Source organism: Oratosquilla oratoria, chromosome 23 (assembly GCF_046742065.1).
Source record: "Oratosquilla oratoria isolate Oo_2021 chromosome 23, ASM4674206v1, whole genome shotgun sequence".
NCBI classification, from domain to species: Eukaryota; Metazoa; Arthropoda; class Malacostraca; order Stomatopoda; family Squillidae; genus Oratosquilla; species Oratosquilla oratoria.
Window position 1 is genome coordinate 21472095 of NC_134799.1, and position 25659 is coordinate 21497753.

The 25659-nt window shown below is 48.8% G+C and overlaps 1 protein-coding gene across 3 annotated transcripts in view; it reads left to right on the forward strand.

The window, feature by feature from the left end:
• mtgo (miles to go) overlaps positions 1-25659 on the forward strand; it is a 340195-nt gene that overhangs the window by 143693 nt on the left and 170843 nt on the right. The window contains exon 1 of one of the 3 annotated variants that reach the window (XM_076206852.1): positions 19412-19453. The exons of the other annotated variants lie outside the window; for them this stretch is intronic. Coding sequence (XP_076062967.1) covers positions 19427-19453 — 27 coding nt within the window. The 5' untranslated portion in view covers positions 19412-19426. Of the gene's footprint in view, positions 1-19411; positions 19454-25659 lie in introns of those variants that run through there. 3 annotated transcript variants of the gene reach the window in all.

Here is a 25659-nt window from a genome sequence, read left to right on the forward strand (position 1 = left end):
CCTCTCTTCTCCTTGCACCTCCCTCCTCCTGCTTGCCCCTTCCTTATCTTCCTTGCATCTCCCCTCTCCTTACCCCAATCTCCTCCTCCTCCTTGCCCCTCCCTCCTCTACCTTGCCCCTCCCTCCTCTACCTTGCCCCTCCCTCCTCTACCTTGCCCCTCCCTCTACCTTGCGCCTCCTCCTCCTTGCCCCTCCTCCTCCTTGGTCATTCCTTTTCCTTGCTCTCCTATCCCCCTAGTCGCTTTCCCCTCTTTTCCCCTCATCCTTGCCCTGCACCCGTCGAACCTGCCCCACAACATTTCCCCTCGTCAATTTCCTCTTCTCTTTCCCCTCGTCGTTTCTACTCATTCCCCTCTTCCCTTTTCCCTCACCCTTTTCCCCTTGTACATTTCCCTTTTTCCCTTTCCTCGTCGTTTCACCTCGTTTCACACGTTCTTTCCTTCTCGCCATTCCCCCTCTCTATTCCCCTCATCCTTTTCCCTTGTCCTTTCCCCTTGTCCTTTCCCCTCGTCCTTTCCCCTCCTTTCCCCTCGACCTTGTCCTTCACCCTCTTCCATCTCCCCGTCTGTTCCCCCTCCATCTTTCCCCTACCCCTCCGTCTTCCCCCTCTGTCTGCTCTTCGTCTGCCCGCCACTTGCCCTCTGTCTGCCCTCTGTCTGCCCTTCTCTTGCCCCCTCTCTCCCTCCCTCCCCCTGTTCCTTACTTCCTCCTTTCCCGCCCATGCCATCCCCTCGACTCGTCTGTCATTTTCTTGTCATTTCTCTCTCTATCTTGTTTCTTAAATCCTCATTTTCTTCACAGGATAATTTCCCTCTGTTTCATTTTCTCTCCCAATAGTTTTTCCTCTGTTGTCTCTCCCATCCCTCCTACTCCCCTTCCCCCTTTTCCCCTTTCCCCTTTCTTTCCTAAGTGGCTGTGCTTCCCCCTCCCCTCCCCTTCCCTCCCTTCCCTATTCACCATTTTTCATCTACTCTGACCCATCTCAATTGCCCTGATTAGCCCCCCACTTTGTCTCCCCCCGAGGTTTACACACACGCGCGCGCGCATGCACACACAGACACACACACACACAGACACACACCAACCATCACGGTCCTGTCAATTTCTTCCTTTCTTCTATCCTGTACGGTGGGGTGAAGGGAGGGGCCACACTTACTTCGTATTTGCCTTCACCGCCCTTTCTACCCCTTCCCCCTCTTCCTTACCCTTCCCCCTCTTCCTCACCCTTCCCCCTCTTCCTCACCCTTCCCCCTCTTCCTCACCCTCCCCCTCTTCCTCACCCTCCCCCTCTTCCTCACCCTTCCTCCTCTTCCTCACCCTTCCCCCTCTTCCTCACCCTTCCCCCTCTTCCTCACCCTTCCCCTTCTTCCTCACCTTTCCCCCTCTTCCTCACCCTTCCCCCTCTTCCTCACCCTTACCCCTCTTCCTCACCCTTCCCCCACCCTCCCCACTCTTCACCATTCCCCTCTTCCTCACCCTTCCTCCACCTTTCCTCAACTTGGGTGTGTCGGTCCTTCACCTTTACTTCCTTCAGCCTCACCCTTTCCCGCTTTTCCTCGCCCCTTCCTTACCCCATCTTCACCCTCAACTCTCGTATGTTCTCCCCCCCCCCACTTCTTGGGCTTGTATCTCACTCGTTCCCTCTCTCCTCTCTATTTCTTGCTGCTTCTCTCCTCTCCCTCACACACACACACACACACACACACACACACACACACACACACACACACACACACATTCCACTCTACTTCCGTTTCTCCCCATCCACTCCTCCATTCTCCTCCGCCGTGCCCCTCCCCTCCCTCTCTCCCTCACTTCCGTTCCTCCCTCCCTCCCTCCCCTCAGCCCCTCCCTTCCGCCCAGGTCTCAGGTTGTGCGCACGAGCATCCTCTCCCTCCCTCCCTCCCTCTCCCTCCTCTCCCGGTCGTGCGCGCGCGCACGCGCTTGCATGCACACGTACGTTCATTTACTCTCACATATGTATACATATGCACTCGGTTGTGTGCGCTCGCGCGTGCCTGCGTGACTATAAACTTGGGCTTGGTGGAGTTCTAAGCTTTAAAACAAAGAGAATGGTTAATGTTTGAAGAGAAAAGGAGGAGAGATGGAGGGAAGGAAGGGTGGGGGGCCGAGGCTGATATTAAAGATGTTTGACTAGACGAGCCCAGGGAGGAGGAGGAGGAGGAGGGGGGGGAGAGGAGATGTGTGTGGAGGGAGGGAGGATGGAGTGATGTCGGAAACGTACGGGCGGGGCAAGGAGGAGGAGGAAGGGGAGGAGGACGTGGAGGGGAAGCTGATAGAAACGTGGAATAGACGAATTGATCGGAATGGGGTCAGAAGTTGACCCAATTCAAGGATTGAAGGCGAATGGGGGGGTTCGAACCCCGCCCCTCCCCTCCCGTTAACTGAATGTAATTGCATGGCGGCAGGTGAACCCGGACTGCGGTCCTTTTAGGGAGAGAAACGAGACTGAAGCCTACGCCAGGAGACTCTTACTTGCGGCCGAAGATGTCACCTTTGCCCCTTGTGCTCGGATTGCCAAAGCAAGTCACCAGTGGCTGGTGAGAGTCCGTCTTGGGTTTACTCGCTGCAAGGCCTGGTGGTGATAGTGGTCGTAGTGGTGATAGTGGTGGTGATAGGTGTTTAGGTCGGGAGGGAGAGGGTGGTCGTAGTGGTTGTGGGTGCATTGGTCTTGTTATAGGATTGATGGTAGGAAGATCGATTGTGGTGGTGGTTGTCGGAAGGTAAAGGAAGTGTTTGTGTCATTTTGACATTTGGAAATAAACTCTCCTACTGGGATTCGAACCCTCGCCTGAACGGCTTGCTTCGTAGAAGGCGAAGACCGTACCTTGGTGACGTGATGGTATGGTCTTCACCTTCTACGAATCAAGCTGCTCAGGCGAGGGTTCGAATCCAAGTAGGAAAGTTTGTTTCCATTTGTAAAGGAAGTATTAACTATGTTTAACACTTGAATGAACACTGTGTGTGTGTGTGTGTGTGTGTGTGTGGTGTGCGCGCACGTATGTTTGTGTGCGTGTGAAAATTTTGCACGATACTTAAAGACGAAGTAGATTGAATAAAGGAAACAAAAAAAAATGGAGGAGAGGTGTGTTGTATGCGTTGGTTCTTGATTTTCTTTAATTAAACTCTGTTGAACAAGAACTGGTTTTCCAGCAGTTGACTAATGGTTAACGAATGCAATAGACCTAGTAATCAGGTAGTGAGTGCTGAAACAATTTCAAGAGTTTTAAGAGAAGACAAGATAACTTTATGGATAGGGATGACAGGTAGGGACATGGAACTGTGTTGTGTAGGCCTTATGGTCTCTTGCAGTCTCTTCCATTCTAGTTCTTATAGATTTAATTCTGGTTAAAACTGAGCGATTTTTATACAGGTGCTGGGGGCTGGAGGTGGGGGGGGGGGAATTGAGCCGTGTAGGGTCCACGATCCGCGGAGATATCCCCCCTTCATTCGCCCCCCCCCCCCGATTGTGTACCTTAGCCATGATGAAATATTTTGATATGCGTCAACGAAGAGGTACTGACTCCCACTTCCCATTCCACCTTCTCCCTCCTCCCTTCCCCCTTCCCCTCCTCCCTTCCCATTCCCCTTCCCCCTTCCCCCTTCCCCCTTCCCCTCCTACCTTCCCATTCCCCTTCCCCCTTCCCCCTTCCCCCTTCCCCTCCTACCTTCCCATTCCCCTTCCCCCTTCCCCTTCCCCCTTTCCCGTCCTCCCTTCCACCTCCTCCCGCTTTCATCTACTACATTGCCCATTCTTCCTTCCCCTTCCCCCTCCCTTTACCCCTTCCACCTGCCTTACCCTTTCTCCCGTCCCCCCTCCCCCCTTCGTGTCACATCGCAGGCGCCAATCGATAGCTTTGCGGATTGGTCACTTCTCCGTCTGCCTGAGTTTGATCAGGAGACAGGGGGAGTTGGGGGGAAGAGGGGGATTTGGGAGTGAAGAAGAGGCACGGAGAGTGGAAGGGAGGGGAGGAGAAAGAGGGAGATATAGGAGGTGGAAGGGAGGCGGGAGGAAGAGGAGGTGGATTTACCAAGATAAGATGGAGTAAAAATAGAGGTAAGGACATTAAGATATAGCCCGGATGGAGAGAGGGAGGGTGTGGGGGGAGATGGGTAGGTAGGGGATATGGTATAGGATATATTTAGGGAGATAGGGGGGCATTAACCCCTTTCGCTGTGATGACTCGTTTCGAATTTCTGTTAACCAGTTGATTTTATTCAAAGGCAGGACCTCTCCTTACTGAAAGAGATGGTTTCAGTTTTATTCAGGTGGTGGGAAGACCCCTGGAGTGCGGGTGAGATGGAAGGAAAAAGGTCGCTTGAGCATCAAAAGGAAATAGACAAGAACTGGAATACTGACAGAGTGGTTAACGAATGGAATAGACTTGGTAAACATGTAGTAGTGAGCGCTGAAACAATTGGATATTTCAAGAGAAGATGAGAACTTTATTGATAGGGATGGCAGGTAGAACTACCTAATGTAGGCCTTGTGGTCTCTTGCAGTTTCCTCCATTCTTATGCGGTTTACCAACAGAGTGGTTAATGAATGGAATAGACTTCGTAATCATGTAATGAGCGCTGAAACAATTGGGTTGTTTTAAGAGAAAATGAGAACTATTGATAGGGATGACAGGTGGTAAGGGATGTGGGAGTACCTAGTGTAGGCCTTATGGTCTTTTGGAATCTCCTCCATTCTTATGTTCTTATGAACGTTGAAGATACTGACCTTACGTTCCCTGCAAGGTGATCAACTCTGAAATGAAGAGGTGAAAGTGGGAGGAGTGAGGATAAGAAGCAAAGAAATGTTTTGGGAGAAGTTCCCCCTCCCTCTCTTTCCTCTCTCTCCTCTCCCCTCCTCTCTCCTCTCTAAGTTTTTGGACTTAATAAACTATTTGTAACAGAATAAGTGTAAATAAATGATCACAGAATGATGGTTTACACAGCTGAAAACTAATCCAGATGTGGAAAAATAAAACAACACGAAGTTTAAAATTAGATTTGAAATTTTGAAACTCGTTAGACCGTTACTGTGCGTAACGGTTTTTGTGATGTAACTGTGTTGCCTTTGTTCTTATCCAATATGTTCTCACTGTTCGTTGTTTCGACACTTATATTGCGTGGAGGGGACTCGTTGCTCAATAAAATCGCATGGCGGCAATCAGGACAAGTGAGTAATGCAAAGGACTAATCGTGATTGGTTGAAAATTAACGCACAGTGAAATTGTTAAATTGATTGGGGATTAGTTTAGCGATGTAGTGGGTGGGTAAATTATCTATTTGCTGACTGGGTAAGGATTGATTCCGAGTTGGGGGCATAGGGTAGGAGACCAGAATAAGTGTGAAGTGGGAGCATAGGAGGAGACCATATAGCTTATACAGTGCACTACGGTTGAGAATTATTAGGAGACGAAAGATTTGTCGGATTGGAAGAGAATGACGTCATCGTGGCGGCCAGGTCGAGACGCTGACGTCATCAGCGGTGCTCGAGTTGGGTGTGAATGACGTCATTCAAGGCCGTTTTTATTTTGATGTTAAAGTTATAATCATCGGTGTTAATAGCAAGATTAACCTATCCTCCATAGTTAGGATCGGTTATATCTGTCATTGCTGGTTGTGTGTAGATTTCGTTGTGGTTAGCACTGCAGAAGGTTAGATTTTAACCGAGTAAAGGCTGTTTAAGTGAAACTGTTTAGTTTAGAATAAAGATGTAACTGGCGTCGTTTCAGTGAAGCGAAAACCAACAACATGACGTCATCGGCGGAGACCGACGACATGACTTCATCGTGTCTGAGTCGACTGACGTCATGCAGGGCATTGTGCCTCACTTTTGATGTGTCATGAAAGTCACGAAGAGAGAGAGAGTCACCGACCCATATTGCTTGAGGATACAGTGAAGTTCCTACAAGAATGCTAAAGAATTCAGTTAGAAATAGTTACCAACACACACACACGCACGCGCGCGCGCGCAGGTTTTTGACATCGATGTCTCTGATGAAAGACAACAGCTACTCAGTCTTCCAAAGCTAGAGTCAGTATGTAAGGTGTCCAAAGCAGACCGTTTGGTCCGTAGAATCTTGAGTGCGGTGACGTCATGGGGTGGCGATAGGAGGAGGAGGAAGGAGGTGGTGGGGGGGAGGTAAGGAATGTGTTTGCAGGTGGCACAGACGTCGACGGAGGACGGGCGCTGTCGCCACCCACCTCCCCCTCTCCCCATCTCCCCATCTCTCCCCTCCCCCTTCCTCTCATCTCCGCCGCTACCCCACCGCACCCGCCCACAGTCACCCATTGTGTTGGCAGTGACGTGGCAGAGCTGGTGCCGGAAAGGGGCGGATATTGGGACGGGGCTGTGGTAGGGAGGGCTTCTGCGAAGGAGGAGGGGGCTGTTGGTGATGGTGGTGTTGTTGGAGTTGATGTTAGTGATGGTGATAATGGAGTTGGTGTTGGTGTTTTAGGTATTGTTGTTAGTACTGGTGGAATTGGTGGTGTTTTTGTTGGTGATGGTTTAGTTGTTTTTTTTGGTGATAATGGTGGAGTTGGTGTTTTTGTTTTGTTTCCGTTTTTGTGTTTTTGGCGTTGTTATTGTTGATGGTGGTGGTGTTGGTGGTAGTGGTTATCTTGTCGGGGTCTGAATGTTGCTGCTGTTCTTGTTGGTAATGATATGGTGTTTGTGGTGGTTCGGGTGTTGGTGGTAGTGGTGGCGGTTCAATCACATCCAGATGTCCGGCGTGGAGAAGTTTCCCTCCGACGTCCTTCTGTGTCATCCTCCCTCAAGGCCGGCCGAAGTTTTCAAAGTCAGCTGTTGCTGGTTGTGTGTGTGTGTGTGTGTGTGTGTGTGTGTGTGTGTGTGTGTGTGTGTGTGTGTGTGTGTGTGTGTGTGTTGTATCTTACGGGAAGGGAGGTGTGTGTGTGTGTGTGTGTGTGTGTGTGTGTGTGTTTTGTATGATATAATGTAAACCTTAGGTAACGATTGGTAGTGGAAATCCTTGAAGCATTTCGTTTAACAAGTATTAGAAAAAATAAATGCTGAAAAAAAAAGTTAACTGCGTACGTTCTTGAGTGCGCGCATGTGTGTAAAGTGTAAAGGGTTTCTGAGGTTGGGTCCGCTTCTGCCAAATTCCTTATGGAAATAGATTTTTGCCCGATTCCCATCCATTTGTCTTCTTCAGTTTCCATTTCCTCTGGTTCTTCTTCAGTCTCATAATAAGTCTTCATCGTCGATTATGTCTACTATTTTTATTTGCCAAAAGTCTGTAAACAAATCTTCTCTTCTTTCTACTTATGTTGGCAGTTCCAGTTTGTCGTCATTGGATTTAGTCTGTCAGCTACATGTATAAAGCGCGGTTCATACGAGCAGTGTTTCGGCATCAAGTCGTTTTCTCAGCAGCGTTTTCTCGTTTTGCTCGTGTGAACCGAGAAAACGGGAACTTGGTGCCGAAACACTGCTCGTGTAAACTGATTTACAACCTAAGAATGAAAAACTGCAAGAGACCATAAGGCCTGCACTAGGCAGTCCCTTTCTACCTCTCATCCCCGTCCATAAAATTATCTAATCCTCTCCAAAATAACCAATTGTTTCAGCGCTCACTAGATGGATACTAAGTCTGTTCCATGCGTTAACCACTCTGTTGGTAAAGCGGGTCCTGTCTATTGGTTGATACTGTGTGTGTGTGAGTGCGAGTAAGACGCTCGCAACAAATGAACGGCTCTTTGTGTGGGTAGGCAAAGTCGCAGGGTACATATCTGAAACACTATACAGCTTGACTTTTTCTTTCTCTGCCAAAGCTATTACACAGTGATGTACTTTAGTGTTTTTTGGCCTCCGAATTCGAAGCACGCTCTTCACTAAGTACTGTATTGTAGTGTGCATTAGTTTCCGAACAATGAACGGGGGAGTTGGGGGTTGAGTTAGCAGGACTTCTCCATCGCCCCATAGAGGAATGGAAAAGAGTATATATATAATATATTTACTGATGAAAAATGTAGTGCCACATTTGTCGACCATGTGAAAACCACAGTTGGAGCAAAAGAGACTGGAGACAGGGAATCTATATATTTCGATTGCAAACTACAAACCTCTTCAGTTGTCTACTGAAGAGGATTGCAGTTTGCAATCGAAATACATAGATTCCCTGTCTCCAGTCTTTTTTGCTCCAACTGTGGTTTTCACGTGATGTGTATATATGTATGCATGCATACGTATATATATGTATATTAATATATATATACACACACACGTATATGTATATATGTAAAACCTTGCTGGCAATACCGCGGATATTTCAATGTGGCCAACGGTAAATCCGAAATATTCAATTTTTTTCGTTTGTTGCAGTAATACAGTATCGCTTACAAAGATAATTTAGTTTTAAGATGAGCATTGTACATAATCAAGTATTACATGCTGGCCACCTGAAGCTGTATTTGTAGAAGAGACAAATCATGTAAGGTACGGGTGAACGGAATTGAACATACATAGTTCATTATTTATATGAAATATATTGAGCACGTTGGTGTGCTTAGTATTTTGTTCTAGTTTGAATATGAACAAAAAAGAAAATGGGTCGGAGCCAGGACTAGAAAAGTTTGCAGGAGTGGTGTGGCAGAGGTTGGCGTAGTCTTGGAAGTGTCTGGGGGAAGACTGTTCAGCAGTGGACAACGAATGATCGATGGGTTGGTTGATGATAGTTTGTACGCAACTGTCTATGCTCTTGAGTAGTCAACCCTTCTGTGGTGACATCGCGTAGGGGTTGCTCAGTGGGTGTGATAACAGCAAGTGGAAGATCGGGTCGAGCACTTTGAGTGTGAAGAGCTCATCCTCGAACTGGAGGAGTGTCCTTAATCCTCAAGGAAGAGGATCAAAGAAGGGAAAGTGGAAGGACTGAATCCTTCATTACTTCGAAAGAGGTAAAGGGAATGGAATAAGCTTGCCTTCGGAAAGGGAAATGGTGTGGGGTGGCGGTGGGAACAATAATCGGATTTTTTTGTAAGTTTTTGTCATCGAAGATAGGGGAGGGTAGAGTCTCCCTCCACACCTCCAACCCCCAACCCCCATGGGGGAATGTTCTGAAGGATGTGTAATGTACCCGACTGCAAAGTGTGTTGGGAAGATGTGTGTAAAAGGGTCATCACACTGGGATATTTTTTCCTCCCACGTCCTACCTCCAACCTCCATTTGAGTAACTAGAACAGGACTTCGCTTACAGAAATCTAGACTTCTCTAAGAATGTTTCAACATTGTCTAACATTCGTACAGGTTTACAACCTCTTAGTTTATCATTCAGCTTTGTTATATATGACGGAAAGATAAATTGATACAGGTTTTAGGAAAGTTGAAAAAGTAGATAGTTGTAACCGAAGTAGTTTTTACTCGTTCAACTGTCGGCGCTGATGAAACCCGTGGAAGTCCACTGTGACCTCCTTCATGAAGGGAATAGTACAAGGAAAGTATAGAAAGCTTCTTGATTCTTGTGAAGCTGAAGGGTCTCAATCACGGGTCTTGCCCTCGACCGAATGAAATCGCTTGCCGGTCCGGAATGCGTGAGGCTGTGAGGAGACAGTGGGGGGAGGGCATGGTGGGGTGAATGGGGAGACACGGGAGATGATGAGACGTCACGACTTATAAAGTCTTGGTCAATGGGTGATGGGGTGAGGTGGGAAAGCTACCTGCCGACACGGCTGATAGGTGGTGTGTTTTTTCTTCATGCGAATGTGTATACAGTATATACAATAATATATACATAATGTATACAGGTGATTTGAAATGTGTGTGTGAGACATAGGGGTGTATATTCTCCCGCGCGACGTCCTGGGGTCCCTCAGGGTCCTACATAGAATTCTCTCTCTCTCTCTCTCTCTCTCTCTCTTGTGACAGTGTAAGACTTAAGTTGTTTTTAGAAATCGAAGATCGTAATATCTCGTCAACGTTTGGTTAATGTTGAGCAATATATATGTAATAGTTTCATGAAGTGATGCGTGTGTGTGGTCACTAATTCAATAAACAGTGAAATGATGAAACAATAGAATAGAGTAAAATAAACAATAAAGCGAAATAATGAAATAAAAGAAAATGAGTAAATAAAGTAAATAATAGATTAGTGGTTTCCCCGAAGAGGTTGATAAATAGCGTTGCATAAGAGGGCAGGATTAGGGTGTACTGCGCGCTCGCGCGTCCTCAGTTTCCTGTTCCTGATATCGTCCATCCCCTTCATCAAGGTGACGTACCTCATCGATTTCGTTTTGGCGAAGGATAAGTGACCTCGTGCTGCTTAGGCGGGGGACATGGGGCAGGAGTGGGGTCTCGGTCGGTCCCGACGCTGTTTCAACGCTGTGTCCACAACCTTGCAGCATAAGACTGCTTTTCCTCGACTGAAGCAAAAGGCGGAAAGTTACCCTGTTGAAGAAATTGACGTCTGTCTTTCCGGGAAAGGCTTGCGTGTTATAAGTTCATGTACACATTGATATATAAAACTTTGTGTGTGTACGCGCGTAGTCGTTTCGGAAAGGTAAAAAGAGTTCTAAGTTTCGTTGATCAATTAGTCTTTTTTTTTTCAGGTTAAAAAAAAACGCCAATGGAGATGATCAAGTTAATGTGTTTGCACTTACGAAGTACCTGATATTATTATAATAATTTAGATGTAGAGTACGGGAGGGGAGAGGGGTTGGGAGTATAACACAGTTATGAAGTCCAATCGAAATTGAGCAAACGTATTGAACTGAAATAGAGAGGAGGCTATTATTTATTTATTTTAATTTACATTATTTTATTTATTTTTTCTTGGTACCCAATCGTAAACAAATGGGGCGCAGCGAGATTTTAGTTTACAATAGTCAAATGTGGACGGGGACGGTTGTGTTAGGAGGGGAGACATGCTAGAAGTACGGGGGGAGGGGGAGGGGGAGGGGACGACGGGAAAGGGGGGGGCAGGATGAACGGGAAGCAAGTTCGGGCGACTACGCTACTCATGCTACTGGATGGCGTGCGTCTAGTCTCGCACTTTCCTACACCCTCACTCTTCCCCCCCTCCCCCTCACTCTCCCCCTCACTCTCCCCCCTCCCCCTCACTCTCCCCCCTCCCCCTCACTCTCCCCCTCACTCTCCCCCTCACTCTCCCCTCCCCCTCACTCTCCCCTCCCTCTCCCCTCCCCCTCACTCTCCCCCCTCACTCTCCCCCCTCACTCTCCCCTCCCCCTCCCTCTCCCCCCTCCCTCTCCCCCCTCCCTCTCACTCTCCCACTTCCCCCTCACTCTCCCCTCTCACTCCCCCTTCCCCCTTCCCTACCCACCTTCCCCTTCCCTCCCCACCTTCCCCTTCCCTCCCCACCTTCCCCTCCCCCTTCCCCTCCCCCCTCCCTCTCACTCTCCCACTTCCCCCTCACTCTCCCCCCTCACTCCCCCTTCCCCCTTCCCTACCCACCTTCCCCTTCCCTCCCCACCTTCCCCTTCCCTCCCCACCTTCCCCTTCCCTCCCCACCTTCCCCTCCCCCCTCCCCCTTCCCCTCCCCCTCTCCCTTCCCCCTCCCTCTCTCCCTTCCCCCTCCCTCTCTCCCTTCCCCCTCCCTCTCTCCCTTCCCCCTCCCTCACTCCCTTCCCCCTCCCTCTCTCCCTTCCCCCTCCCTCTCTCCCTTCCCCCTCCCTCTCTCCCTTCCCCCTCCCTCTCTCCCTACCCCCTCCCTCTCTCCCTACCCCCTCCCTCTCTCCCTACCCCCTCCCTCTCTCCCTTCCCACTCCCTCCCTTCCCACTCCCTCTCTCCCTTCCCCTCCCTCTCTCCCTTCCCCTCCCTCTCTCCCTTCCCCCTCCCTCTCTCCCGTCCCGCTCCCTCTCTCTCTTCCCCCTCCCTCTCTCCCTTCCCCCTCCCTCTCTCCCTTCCACCTTCCTCTCTCCCTTCCCCCTCTCTCTCTCTCCCTTCCCCCTCTCTCTCTCCCTTCCCCCTCTCTCTCTCTCCCTTCCCCCCCTCTCTCTCTCCCTTCCCCCTCCCTCTCTCTCCCTTCCCCCTCCCTCTCTCCTTTCCCCCTTCCCTCTTCACCTTCCCTCTTCACCTTCCCTTTCCCCTTCCCTCTCCCCCTCCCTTTCCTCCCCCCATTCTCCTTCCCCCTCTTCACTCCCGTTCTCCCTCCCTCTCCCTCCCCCTCTTCACTCCCGTTCTCCCTCCCCATCTCTTTCCCCTTCTCCCTGCACCTTCCTCCTCCTCCTTCCATTATTCTTCCTTCGCCCTCCCCCCCCCTCTCTCTCTCCTTCTCTCTTTTCATCTGTCTCCTACTTTGTATGTGTCTGTCCGTATGTTGTCTCTAGCCCATTCTCGCACCTTCTCCCCCACGCCACGCACGTGGACCTGCCCAGAGGCAGACCCTGATTCCTAATAAGTTAGTCTTGTTGCTTTAATGCCAGAGGGGAGAGATCTGTCTCGGGGCCGTGCAGGAAGTTCTAGTTCCACTTTGCTGTCGCGTTTCGGGATTCTAGAGGAGTGGAGATCATTGGGAGGGCTGTGGGGGGGGGGACAGAGAGTGGGAGTGGAAAGTTTTAGGTTTTTGGGATGGGCCAGTGGTCTCGTACCCACACCCGCCCACCCACCCCGTCACACCCACATTCGTGAACAGGCACGGCGGTATGTGGCTGTGGAAGGAGATTTCCTTGACTTTTGTCTTCTTCTTCTAATTCTTCTTCGTCTTCTCATTTTTCTTCTAATCAAATTATTCTAATTCTTCTTCCAATTCTTCTGCTACTTCTACTAACTTCTGCTGCTACTACTTCTTCCTCATCTCGTCTTCCTCCTCCTCCTCCTCCTCCTCCCCCCCTTCCCCCTCCTGGAGATTATCGGAGGGATGCTGCAGACTCCAGGGATTCTCCCTAAGTCTACCGTCCTGGTGTGTCCTTCGCTGCATGTCTTTGTCCGGAGGTCGAACCTGGAACGACATGTACGCGCGCTCTCACACGCGCGCGCGCACACACACACACACACACACGCACACGCACACGCATCTCAATCCACATTTAACTCCATCCAGTCGCTCGGACCACACTGGTACTCACAAGCTTAAACTCGCACATACTCTCGCCCACTTTCGCAATCCACTCGTACTGTCTGTTGATAGGTTTTGCAACGGCCTGGCGTGTGTGGACGAAACCATCCCTTCCCATCCTTGTCTTAGTCCGTGTGAGAGCTTGTGTCCGTGAAGTCCTCCGTGCGCCCCCCCCCCGTCCGTGTAGTTACCCCCCTTTGTCCCCCTCCTCCCCTTGTCCATGTGGTCCCCTGTCCATGTCCATGGCTTCAATGAGCGAACCCGCCGGCTTGTGATGCACGGCCGGTGCTAAGGTTGCTCTTGTGGGTGCTACGCCTCCGTATTGATCCCGTGGGTTTTGCGAAGAGGGCAACCTATGGGTGCTGCGGCGAGGCCCTGTTGGCGGTGACGTTAGCGCGTCGTGGTACGAGGTGCCGGGGGTGGGGGGAGGGAGGAGGTGGCATTGGGGATTAACGTGTATGGAAGGCGAGGGGGGATGTATCGTCGCGACGAGCTGTGGCGGGTTGTTGTATGTTGTGGTTGTTTGTGTATGGTGTTGGTTGTGGTAGCTGTTGATGGTAGCATTGGCGTAGTGGTGCTGATAGTAGACTCGTGTGTGTGTGTGTGTGTGTGTTTCACCATTGTCTTGGATCACGTGTTGGACTCGTGATCGACAGCTATTTCCCTCGCGGAAGAGAGCTCAGACCTCATGACCAATCTATGGGTAATGGTGTGACCTTACACGCAAACACACACACACCCAAGTTTCCGCCCACAAGAGTTGGAGTAACGGACTCGCAGCGCAGCGATACTGAAATTGTGTGTGTGGTACGTGTGTGCGTTTGACATCACTCGCTGTATAGTGTTGTTGTGTTGTATGTTTATTCCAATTGCATTGCTGAGTTGAATAGACCAAGTCACCTGATTATGATCACAGACATACAGTGGACGTACTGGGTGGCTGTAGTGGAGGCTTTGGTGGCGTGGGTTGGGGCTCTGATGCCTTCGAGAGCGTGTGGGGTGGGGTGGCTTCTGAAGGTATTCTCCCTCCGGGTGGGGGGGGGCGTAAAAAGGAGGGGGAGGGAGGCTTTTGGGGGGATGGCGGGGAGGAAAGGTGCATGACGTCGGTTGTAGGCGGGGCCATAATGATTGAAGACCAGGAACAGTAGCACGTCTAGACGCGAGGCGATGCCAGCCAGCGGCGGAGCCCATGAGGAGGGGGTGTTTTCACCACGGTCTTGGATCACGTGTTGGACTCGTGATCGACAGCAGTTACCATCCTGGGAGGGATATCGGAGCTCGTATGTGCCCGATATGTGGGTAATGCTGTGATCTTACACGCGCGTACACACACACACACACACACACACACAACTTGTCCACGAGAGTTGGAATGCCGGCTCGCAGTGCAGCCATGCTGAAATTATTACATCCCTGGGCGGGAATCGAACTCAGACCGCTGGATTAGCGGTTGCGATCGGTACCTCTGCCGAGTGTTAGTGTGTGTGTGTGTGAGTGTGAGTGATAAGGGGATAGACGATAGGGTTATGTAAACATCAATAACAGCCACAGGAAAGGGCGTTTCAAGTATTGCATTACTGTGGACTCCCCCCCCCCCATCATCAACCCTTCCCCTCACCTCACCTCCCCCCTCCCGTCCGGATACTCATATTCCCCCCACCCCATTCCTCTCTCCCCTCACTCCCCATCCACGGCTCTTCACCCCCACTCCCCATGACACGTGCCTGCTGGCCCGTGATGTGTAAATATACTACGTATGTGTATTTGCCTGTGTGTATTCGTGTGTGTGTGTGATATTTGTGTGTATTCGTGTGTGTGTGGCATTTGTGTGTGCATGTGTATATGTGTGCGTGTGGTATTTGTGTGTGCGCGCGTGTTCGTGTGTGTGTGGTATTTGTGTGTATTCGTGTGTGTGCGCGCATGTGTATTCTTGTTATTGTGTATGTGCGCGTGTGTATTCGTGTGTTATGGTGTATGTGCGTGTGCATTCGTGTTACTGTGTGTGCGCGTGTGTATTCGTGTATGCGCGCGTGCGTGTGTATTCGTGTATGTGTGCGCGTGTTCGCGCGTGTGAGGCCAGAGATAGAGATGTTTTGATATTCAAGCGAACTCCACTTAAGAACTGTGATGACATGTGTTGCCTTCTTTGGAACTTGTTTAATGTTCGCGTCATAACACAGCCGAAATATAAGAAAACACTCCAGGGGGGATGCACAGACCTTAGGTTACACACACACACACACACACACACACACACACACACACACACACACACACACACACACACACACACACACACACACACACACACACACTCGTATACAAACACGGCTTGCTGGTATACTAGTTAGTGTCTCTGCTTCGTACAGTGGATGCCAGAGATCATGCCACAACTGGTAGTGTGTAATATTCATTAACACTGTAGGTCGTTACTGCCATCCTTGTGCAAGGGGGATAGATGTGTGAAGTGTGCAGATTGATAGTATCACATTTACAGAAGGTAGGACAATACCATCTGTGAAGTCTCGTTCGGAAGAGTGATAGCTGTCGATCACGAGACGAGCACGTGATTCAAGACCATGGTGAGGCACGCGCGTGCGCGCGCACACACACACACACACACACACACACACACACACACACACACACACACACACACACACACACACACACACACACACACACACACACACACACGGTCAGCAAAAACGTAATCAATTAAAATGTATATTATGAGACTAAACCTCCGTCTTTACTCCTATCCTTCCCTTTGTATTTTCTGCTGTGTTCTCCTCTGTTCCTTAAGCTGAGAGAGAGGGGCTAGGCACTGGCACCGCTGAGCGAGAGCGTTTGGCACTCCTCACGTTACGCGCACCCGACCGGCGCCAAGGGAACACTCGGAAGCCCCTCCCCGACCTTGCCACGCCCCCTAACCCCTTCCCTCCTTCTCCCCCTACCCTGACTCCCCCTCCCCTCTCCTCGTTCCTCCATCCATCTCTGCCCACGCTTCCAAGCATCAACCCACACTCGGTTGCAGCTCAGGTCAGGGAATCGCGTAGGATGCCAAGGAAGTGCCACTTGCAGCTCTGGGAACGGTGCCACGCCCCTGCCTCCCCCCCCCAGTTCTCTTCTACTATGCACACACACACACACACACACACACAAAAACCATTCATGAGTTTAAAAACAAACTAGACACTGCAAGATACAAAGGCGGGACAACACGAGCATAGCTCCCCTTCCCGCAAAATACAACTAGGTAAATACAACTAGGTAAATACACACATACATACATATACACACACACATACATATACACATACACATACATGCACACACACACACACACACAACTCGTGGCATGGTGGCTAGTTACCGGCCGCCACTACGGCGGTTCGAGTTCAAATCCCGCCCAGGGCTGAAAAAAAAAATCGGTATCGCTGCGCTGCAAGTCGTTACTCCAACTCTCGTGGGCGGGGAGTTATGTGTGTGTGTGTGCGCGTGTGCGTGTAAGGTCACAGCATTACCCATACATCAGTCATGTATGAGCTCTGAGCTCTCTTTCAGGAGGGAAAGAGCTGTCTATCACGAGTCCAACACGTGATCCAAGACCATGGTGAATCACACACATTGTTCTCACCAAACAGACCCACTCACAGGTGAAGTCTGAATGACTCTTATCAACTCGATCTCACCCATGGGGACAGAGACAACCCTCCCCCTAACCCCCTACTCCCCCCCCCTTTTTTGGGGGGGGGCGGGAGTTTGACGGTCAAGGACCGCTCGGCCTTTTTCTCCCGGCGCCCTTTTCACCCGGGGGACTTTTTAATCCACAGGAATCAATGGGCTGAAATGTGACCAGCTGAGGTTCCCATTGATACACGAACCTCTCCCCTCCCCTCCCTCCCCTTCTCTCTCTCTCTCTATCTCATTCGCTCTCATTCGCTGTGTGTGTGTGTGTGCGTGCGTGCGTGCGTGCGCGCGCGCGCGCCGCCTTTCATTCATATTTTTAGTTCCATTCCTGCCTGTCTTCAGCGAGTAGTAGGTGGTGGTGGTGGTGGAGGTGGAGGAGGAGGTTGTGGTGCTCTTTCCCCTTTATCGGTTTAAATCTCTCTCTCTCTCTCTCTCTCTCTCTCTCTCTCTCTCTCTCTCTCTCTCTCTCTCTCTCTCTCACACACACACACACTTACACACACACACACTTACACACACACACACACGCGCGCGCGCGCATTACCTGTGTGACTGTCCCTCCTTGCTCCATATCCCTATTCACTCGGATACCCTTTTCCCCTTACCTTCCCCTCTATTGCATTGGGTGGTTGTATGTGGGTGGTGTGAAGAACTTAATAAAGAGACTGCAAGAGACCATAAGACATACACTAGGGAGTTCCACGTCCATTACCACCTAGTCCTTTTGACTGATTGTGTGTGTGTGTGTGTGTGTGTGTGTATATATATATATATATAATATATATAAATATATATATAAATATATATCATATAATGGAACTTGATCAAAGAACGTTGAAGGATGAGCTGGAGGATTAGAGAAGCTATGGGGCTCTACAAAGTTCGAGGTACTTTTGGGGGGGAAGGCGTTCCCCCCTTCCCCGCTACATTGAGTCACATCCGAAGGGGGACTTGGGGGGGAAAAGCATTACGAGGGTGGGGGAGGAGTTGGAAGTGAGAAAGTTGAGTAGGAGGGAAGATGCATCCAGGGTGACCTTGAGGTAGGTGGAGAGCCCAGATGGAGTAGCGGGGAGGTGGGTGGGCAACAGGTGGTGGGTAGCTGGTTCCAGTTGGGTTCTGGTCTCGGCGGCTGTATGTCATGAGGGTCACAGGAAAAATTGTCACCCCAGAACGCCCACGTGAAGAATCGTCCCCCCCATCAGAACCCACCTGAAGAATTGTCACCCCAGTACGCCGAATATCAACAGTGGAATAAAGATTAGATTAGGTTAGGCTAAATGAGGGTTATTATGCCTATTGTCATCAACTTGTACGACCGAAGAATCGTAAACCCAGAATGGCCCACATGAAGAATTGTCACCCTAGGATAGCCCACACGAAGAATGGTCATCCTGTCGAAGTCTGGGGTGACGATTCTTCGTGTGATCCCGAAATTCCAGGGGCAGGAGATGGACTGGGTAAAATCGTCTGGTCTTCCTGGAGAAGTTCGAGGACAAGTGAAGTTTTAATCTTTGTCCGCTCTCTTTTTCTCTCTCTTCCGCTCCCTATTCTTCTCTGTCTCTCTCGCTCACCCCCCCCCCACACACACACACACGCACACAACCACCAAGACAAATGTCTCAGTTCTCGGAGAAGATGAGTCAGCCCAGAATCCGGGACGTTCTGGGAACATCCTTGGAGGTTGCCCTGCCCCCCACCCCCACCTCCGCTCTTTTTTCCTCCCTGCCCTCCTCAAGCACTCCCCTTGACCGCCTTCATGACTACGCCAGTCCGGTCGCCGTCCGTGTCTTCTCTCCCGTGTGAACCTAGAAGCGCTGGTGAAAAGGATGTCGGCGACAAAATGCAAATACAAATCCTTTTGGCGCTACTCGCTCCCCTTGCTTGGCAGTTGTCCATACCGCCTTCTCTTGTCTCGTGGCATCTCTTGTCTTCTCTTCCCTTGTCTTCTTTTCCATTGTCTTATCTTCTCTTGCTTTCTCTTCTCTTGTCTTCTCTTCGCTTACTTTCTCTTGTCTTCTCATCTCTAGTGTTATCTTTTCTTGCCTTCTCTTCACAGCTACTGCGTTGAAGATCTTCAAATTCTTCCTAACGCCTCGGCCTCTTTCCTCCTTCTGTGCCTCTTATTTTCTTCCTCTCCCCTCGTCCTCCTCCTCCTCCTCCTCCTCCTCCTCCTCCTCCTACTCCTCCTCCTACTCCTCCTCTACCCCCTCTTCCCCCTCCTCTTCCCTTCTTGTTGCACGCTTTTCCCTACTATACTCCTTCGTTCATTTTTACTTTCTCTCGTATCCTCGCCCAATCCCCCTCCCCATCCTTTTTAATTTTTTTCTTTCCTCCCCCTCCCCCCTTTCATTCTTTCCCTCCCCCTTCCCATGTCGCCTTTCTCCCCGTCTTGCCTTCCTTCTGCCCCTCCCGCTCCTTCCTTTCTCCCCATCTCCCTCTTTCTCCTCGTTCTCCCCCTCCTCGTTCTCCCCCTTTTCCCTTCTCCCCCTCACCCTCGTTCTCCTCCTTTCCCCTTCTCCCCCTCCACTCTCGTTCTCCCCTTCCCCCACAAGTTCTCCCCCTCTCGTTCTCCCCATCTCCCCCACTCGTTCTCCCCGACTATTTCTCCCTCTCCATTTTCCTCCTATCCCGTTGTTTTTTCTTTGCACAAACTGAAATTGTTATTTTCTTTTTTCCAGGTACGTGACAAGGTGGAATGTCGCTGCAATACAGAAGTGTGCACGTGAGTCACCCTGAGCTGTTCTTTTGTGTGTATGCATGTGTACACACACACACACACACACACACAGTCTTCCCCCTTGTAAGGCTCGTTTCACACGTATCGACTTTTCGCTGTGTGCCGTCCACGACACGACGTCGTGCTCTGAAATAATCATAAATACCCATGGTTATTTGAGAGGACGTCGTCGTGTCGTGGACAGCGCACGGCAAGAAGTCGATACGTGTGAAACAAGACTAAGTCAGCCAGAGCAATGCACCCACCTTTTACCCATCCCACAGCCACCCAGTTTCCATTTGTTTTTCCCATTTTATCGCTGTTCTTTGTTGATAAGGGGCCATCCCCGGCCCCCGACCACTGCCTAGGTCAGATGTAACGCAGCAAGACAGAACACCCAGGTATCAATATATATATATATATATAATAAAATTGTGTGTGTGTGGACATTCCTGCAATCTTTATTATATCTCCGTCGTACGCGTTGAGTGGACGAAGATTCGTATCTTAGTATTTCCCACTACGCCGCTCTATTTGCACAGTGGCACCCGTACTACAGAATAAACATCCCGAGGCGTAGTATCCATTTAAGTTGTGAGAAAACGGGCGAGTCTGGAGGGACTTCAAGCCTATAAGGCGCGTTTCACACGTATCGACTTTTCGCCGTGCGCCGTCCACGACACTTTATCATGCTCTCAAATGACCATGGGCGTTTTCTCACGTGGTCGTGGTTGTCACGTGTGAATGCGTCCTTAGGTATTTATGGTTGATAGCACGACGTCGTGTCGTGAACGGCACACGGCGAAAAGTCGGTACGTGTGAAATGACATCGGTCCATCTTTCGGGTTCGTTTGTTTGGTGTCTTGGTTGGCGACGAGACACTTTTTTTTTTTTCTTCTTCTTTTTTTTCTTTTTTTTTTCTTTTTTCTTTTTTTCTTTTTTTTCTTTTAACTAACCGTGATGTAGAGGGATCTATGCTCGTGGAGTCCCTTCGGTCAGACTGCATTAAATTCGTTTCGGGAGATCCATTTAGGGTGAGAAGCCAAATGCATCAGGAAGCGCCGAGTAACTACGGCCGGAGCCGTCACCTTTGCCCTATGCGCTTTTGGGACTGATGGTGCAGGTAACAAGCACTGCTGGGAATCGGATAGTGCGGGATTCCAACCCACAACCAAGTGCGAGGCCGCACGTTTTGGAAAAGTTTTAAAAAAGGGGGTAAAGACGAGGCGCATCGGAGGCGATATTATTTATTTATTCTTTAGATTTATTTTTTATTTTCTTGTTTATATTAATTTTTTATTTTCATTGTTCGTTTAGTGCATCAGGTACCATATTTGTGTGTTCAGATACCATTTATTTAATATTTTATTTATTTATTTATTTAAAGCGTTAGAATTTTCTTTTATGGATTTACCTTTTTTTTTTCCATTTTATATCATGGTCCGAAAGATATCTTGTTTGCCTGTTTTATTATTGTAACTAGGCTGTATCTATGTTCGTACGGACGCAGCCGTACTACTCCTGCAAACTTCTGTGCAGCCTTCGCCATGGTTTCCAATATAAAACCTTTTATTTTTTTTTGTACAGTGTTGATAATAATAATAATATATATATATATATATATATATATATATATATATATATATATATATAATATTACAAAATAAGACTACCTCAAACTTGGTCATTGTGTAATTGTTAACACCTTGAGGTGCTTAACAACTTTTGTACCCAACTGTACTTCTGTGTTCGATTCAGACGATTTACGTAATGGTCAAGCTTTGCTTCGCTTGGTTTGACTTTACTTCGCTTTGCTTGGCTTGCGCACCTGTCCTAGCTTCGTGCTTGCGTGCGTGTGCGTGTGTTAACTGATGCTTCGTGAAGTGTATTGATTGGGGGCCCGCCCTCTTCTCCTCCCTCCCCTCCCCTCCTCCCCTCCTCTCCTCCCCTCCTCTCCTCTCCTCCCTCCTCTCCTCCCTCCTCTCCTCCCTCTTCTCCCTACCGCCCACCCTCCCCTCCATAGCTCCTCTCCCTACCTCCCTCCCTCCCTCTCTCCCTCCTGTCCATCCCTGTCTCTCCTCCCTCCTCTCCTCCCTACCTCCCTACCTCCCTTCTCCCTCCCAGCTCTACCTCCCTCCCAACTTTACATCCCTCCTCCCTCCCAATTCTACATCCCTCCTCCCTCCCAACTCTACATCCCTCCTCCCTCCCAACTCTACATCCCTCCTCCCTCCCAACTCTACATCCTTCCTCCCTCCCTCCCTCCTCCCTCCTCCCTCCCTCCTCCCTCCTCCCTCCTCTCCCATCCTCTCCTCTCCTTCATCTCTCCCTCCCCTCCTCTCCCTATCTCCCAACCTTACCTCCCTTCTCTACCTCCCTCCCCTCCTCTCCCCTCCACTCCTGTCCTCCCTTCCTCCCCTCCTCTCCCCTTCTCTCCCCTCCACTCCTGTCCTCCCTCTTATCCTCCCTCCTTCCTCTCGTCCCTTTTGTCTTTCCTCCTATCCTCCCTCCCTCCCTGTCTCCTCTTCCCTCCTCTCCTCCCCTTCTTACTCTCCTCCCTCGCTCCTTCCCTCTTCTCCTCCCCTCCTTCCTCTCCTCCCTCCCTCCTCCCCTCCCCTCTCCTCCTTCCTCTCCTCCCTTCCTCCCTTCCTCCCTCCATTCATCCCTTCATCTCCTCCCTCCCCTCCTCTCCTCTCTCCCCTCCTCTCCTCCCTCCTTGATCTCGTCTCCTTTGCCTCGATATCTTTGATGCTTTTCTTTTGTCGCTCTTCCTCGAAATCTTCCTTTCTTGATCATCCTTGTTCCCCTTTTTTTCCTCCCTCTACTCCTTCCTCAAACCCCTCTTCCCTCTCCTCCTACTCCTCCTTCATCTCTTTCTCCCTCTCCTCCATCTCTTCCTCCTCCTCCATATCTTACCTCTCCTCCATGTCCTCATTTTTCCTTCTTAACACATGTCACCCAATGGCATGGCATCTTTCCTCTCTCTCTCTCTCTCCATCGCTATCTCTGTCTTTAACATAATCTCTCACTTTTCCTTTTCCTCTTTTCTCTTCTTTCACCTCTCTCTCCACTCTAATCCCCTCCTCCTCGTCCTCGTCCTCGTCCTCTTTCTGCTCTTCTTATTCCTCTCATCTCATCTCTTGTTATTTTCTGTGACTCCATTTTCTATTGCTTAAATTTTCCTTCTCTTCTTCCCCCTTTTCTCCCATTTTCGTGCTTCCTTCGGAGCTCTTGCCCCCCTCCCCCCTTCCCTCTCCTCCATTCTCCCCTTGTAGTATTCCCCCCGTCATCCCTCCTCTTCCCCCCTCGTCACCCTCTTTTCCCCCTTTCTTCGCCATCTCCCCCCTATTCTCTACCCTCTCCCCCTCCTCTCCTCTCCTCTCCCCCTCCTCACCCTTCTCTGTCCCTCTTCACCTACCTCTCCCCTCTCCTACTCCCCCACTCCCCCCTCCCCCCTCTTCCACCTGGACTCAGCCTTTCCGCTTACCCCATTCCCCCCCCTTCCTCCCTAATTGTTCCCCCATCTTCCCCGCGCCTCACCCTCTCCCCACCACCCATCCTCACCGGCACCCTCTCTTCCTTTTTCCTCTTCTCTTCCATCTGTAGTACTTTTCCTCCTCATCCTCCTCCTCGTCTTCAGTTCTCCTCTCCGGATTTCTGGACCCTGAACCAGGAGGAGGAGGAGGATGTGGGGGGTGGGGGGGCGTCCCCGCCCGGTCACTGTGCTGTTCTCTCTAACCTTTCTGCAACGGGGGGAATGGGGGGGAGGGGAGGGGAGAGAATTTCCCGAGCTACTTTCCACAACGTCATTACACCCAGCTCCTTCCTTCCCCCTCACGCCCCACTCTCCCCCTCTCTCCCCCTCCCTCCCTCTTTTCCCCTCTCCCTCCCTTTTCCTCTCACTCCCCATTCTCTTTGCAACTCTGTGTGAGGCATGGACTGAAAAAAAAATTATAGAATATTTTACCCCCCCCTCCCCAACCCCGAGGCACCTCTACGGACCAGAGTCGCGCATCATTCGTGTATGATGGAAAACTGAACTCCCTCACAACCCCCTCCTTTCTCTTCCCCACCTTTCCGCCCTTCCCCTCTATATTTCCCCTCTTCTCCATTCCCCTCTTCCCCTCTTCCTTTTCTTTCTTCCCCTCCACCTTTCCTCTTCTCCCCTCCACCTTTCCCTTCTTCCCCTCCATTCCCCTCATCCCCCCACCTTCCTTCTCCACTTTTTCTTTCTCCCCTCCATTCCCCCTCCATTCCCCTCCATTCCTCCCCTCCACTTCCTGGAGGATAACTCGTTTCCTCCTTTTTCTTACCTTGCCCAGCCATTTATCACAACCATCGTTTCCCTTTCTGTTGCTCCTTTATTTTCCTTCACTTTCCGTCTCCCTCCCCGGTCCCTCCCCGGGTCCCTCTCCTAATTAATGGCCAGTAGTGTGCATCCAGTAATGCTCTAGTGTGTGTGTGTGTGTGTGTGTGTGTGTGTGTGTCTGTGTGTGTCTGTACGAAAGTGGACCGAATTGATCACCCCTGTTACTGCCAGGGACGAGATAATTGTTGGAGCGGCGGCTCTAGCGGCGGTGGTGGCTGGAGGCTAATAGGTGCTGATGACGTGTCGCCCGAAAGGTGGCTGACGTGGACTTGTCGGCCGGGTGGCTGCAGGTGGCGTAGACTTGGGTGGGAGCTCGATGTTGTTCAATTAATCTTTTTTACTTGTTTATTTATTTATTTGTTTATATATTTTATATTTTAATTAATTTTTTATTTTTATTTTATTTTATTTTTTGTTCTGTTTGTTTATATTTGTTCATAGCGGCACAGTTTAGCTTTGTATATTACACTATCAACCTTGTTATTTATTGCTAGTACTTTGTGTGAAAAAATGCCATTGTGATATGATGGCGATTAAAGCATTGAGCTTACAATTGAAACCAATGGTTCTTCACTAACGAAATGATTGTCACCGATTGGAACCCCGCAGCCCCACGTCAACCAGCAACGGTCCTCTGACTCTCTCATTGATCTGTTGGAAATATTAAAATTTTGTTTTTGTGTCGGTGGCGGATAGGAGAGTTGTCACCGGTTGTCATTTCTCCATATTTGGGAAATGGAGGGATGAAATTCAAAAGTTTATTTTATTATATATAATTGTGTGTATGTATATATATATATATATATATATATATATATAATGTACATATATGTATAAATAAGGTGTATATATATAATATATGTAATATATATGTGTATATATATAAATGTGTGCGTGTATATATATATATGTGTATATATATATATGTATATATATGTGTATACATATGTATAAATGTGTATATATATGTATAAATGTGTATATATATGTATATATGTGTATATAATGTGTATATATGTATGTGTATATATGTATACATGTGTATATATATGTATGTGTATATATGTATGCATGTGTATATATGTGTATATATGTATATATATATATATATATATATATATGAGTGAAAAGGTGGTAGAGAAATACGGGTTAGAGCGAGAACACTGTATTAATGACGTTTCGACTAAAAGTCTTCTTCAGACTCTTAGTCGAAACGTCAGTAATACAGTGTTCTCGCTCTAACCCGTATTTCTCTACCACCTTTTCACTCATCTGTCCAACCTTCACTACATATATATATATGTATATATATGTATGTATGTGTATATATATATGTAATGTGTATATATATATATGTAATGTGTATATATATATGTAGTGTATATATATATGTATGTGTATATATATATGTATGTGTATATATATATGTATGTGTATATATATATATGTATGTGTATATATATATGTATGTGTATATATATATGTATGTGTATATATATATATGTATGTGTATATATATATGTATGTGTATATATATATATGTATTATATGTATATATGTGTATATATATATATGTATGTGTATATATATGTGTATGTGTATATGTGTATATATATGTGTATATGTGTATATATATGTGTATATATATATGTATATATATGTGTATATATGTGTATATATATGTGTATATGTATATATGTATATATATGTATATGTATATATATATGTGAATATGTATATATATGTGTATATGTATATATATGTGTATATGTATATACATGTGTATATGTATATACATGTGTATATGTATATACATGTGTATATGTATATACATGTGTATATG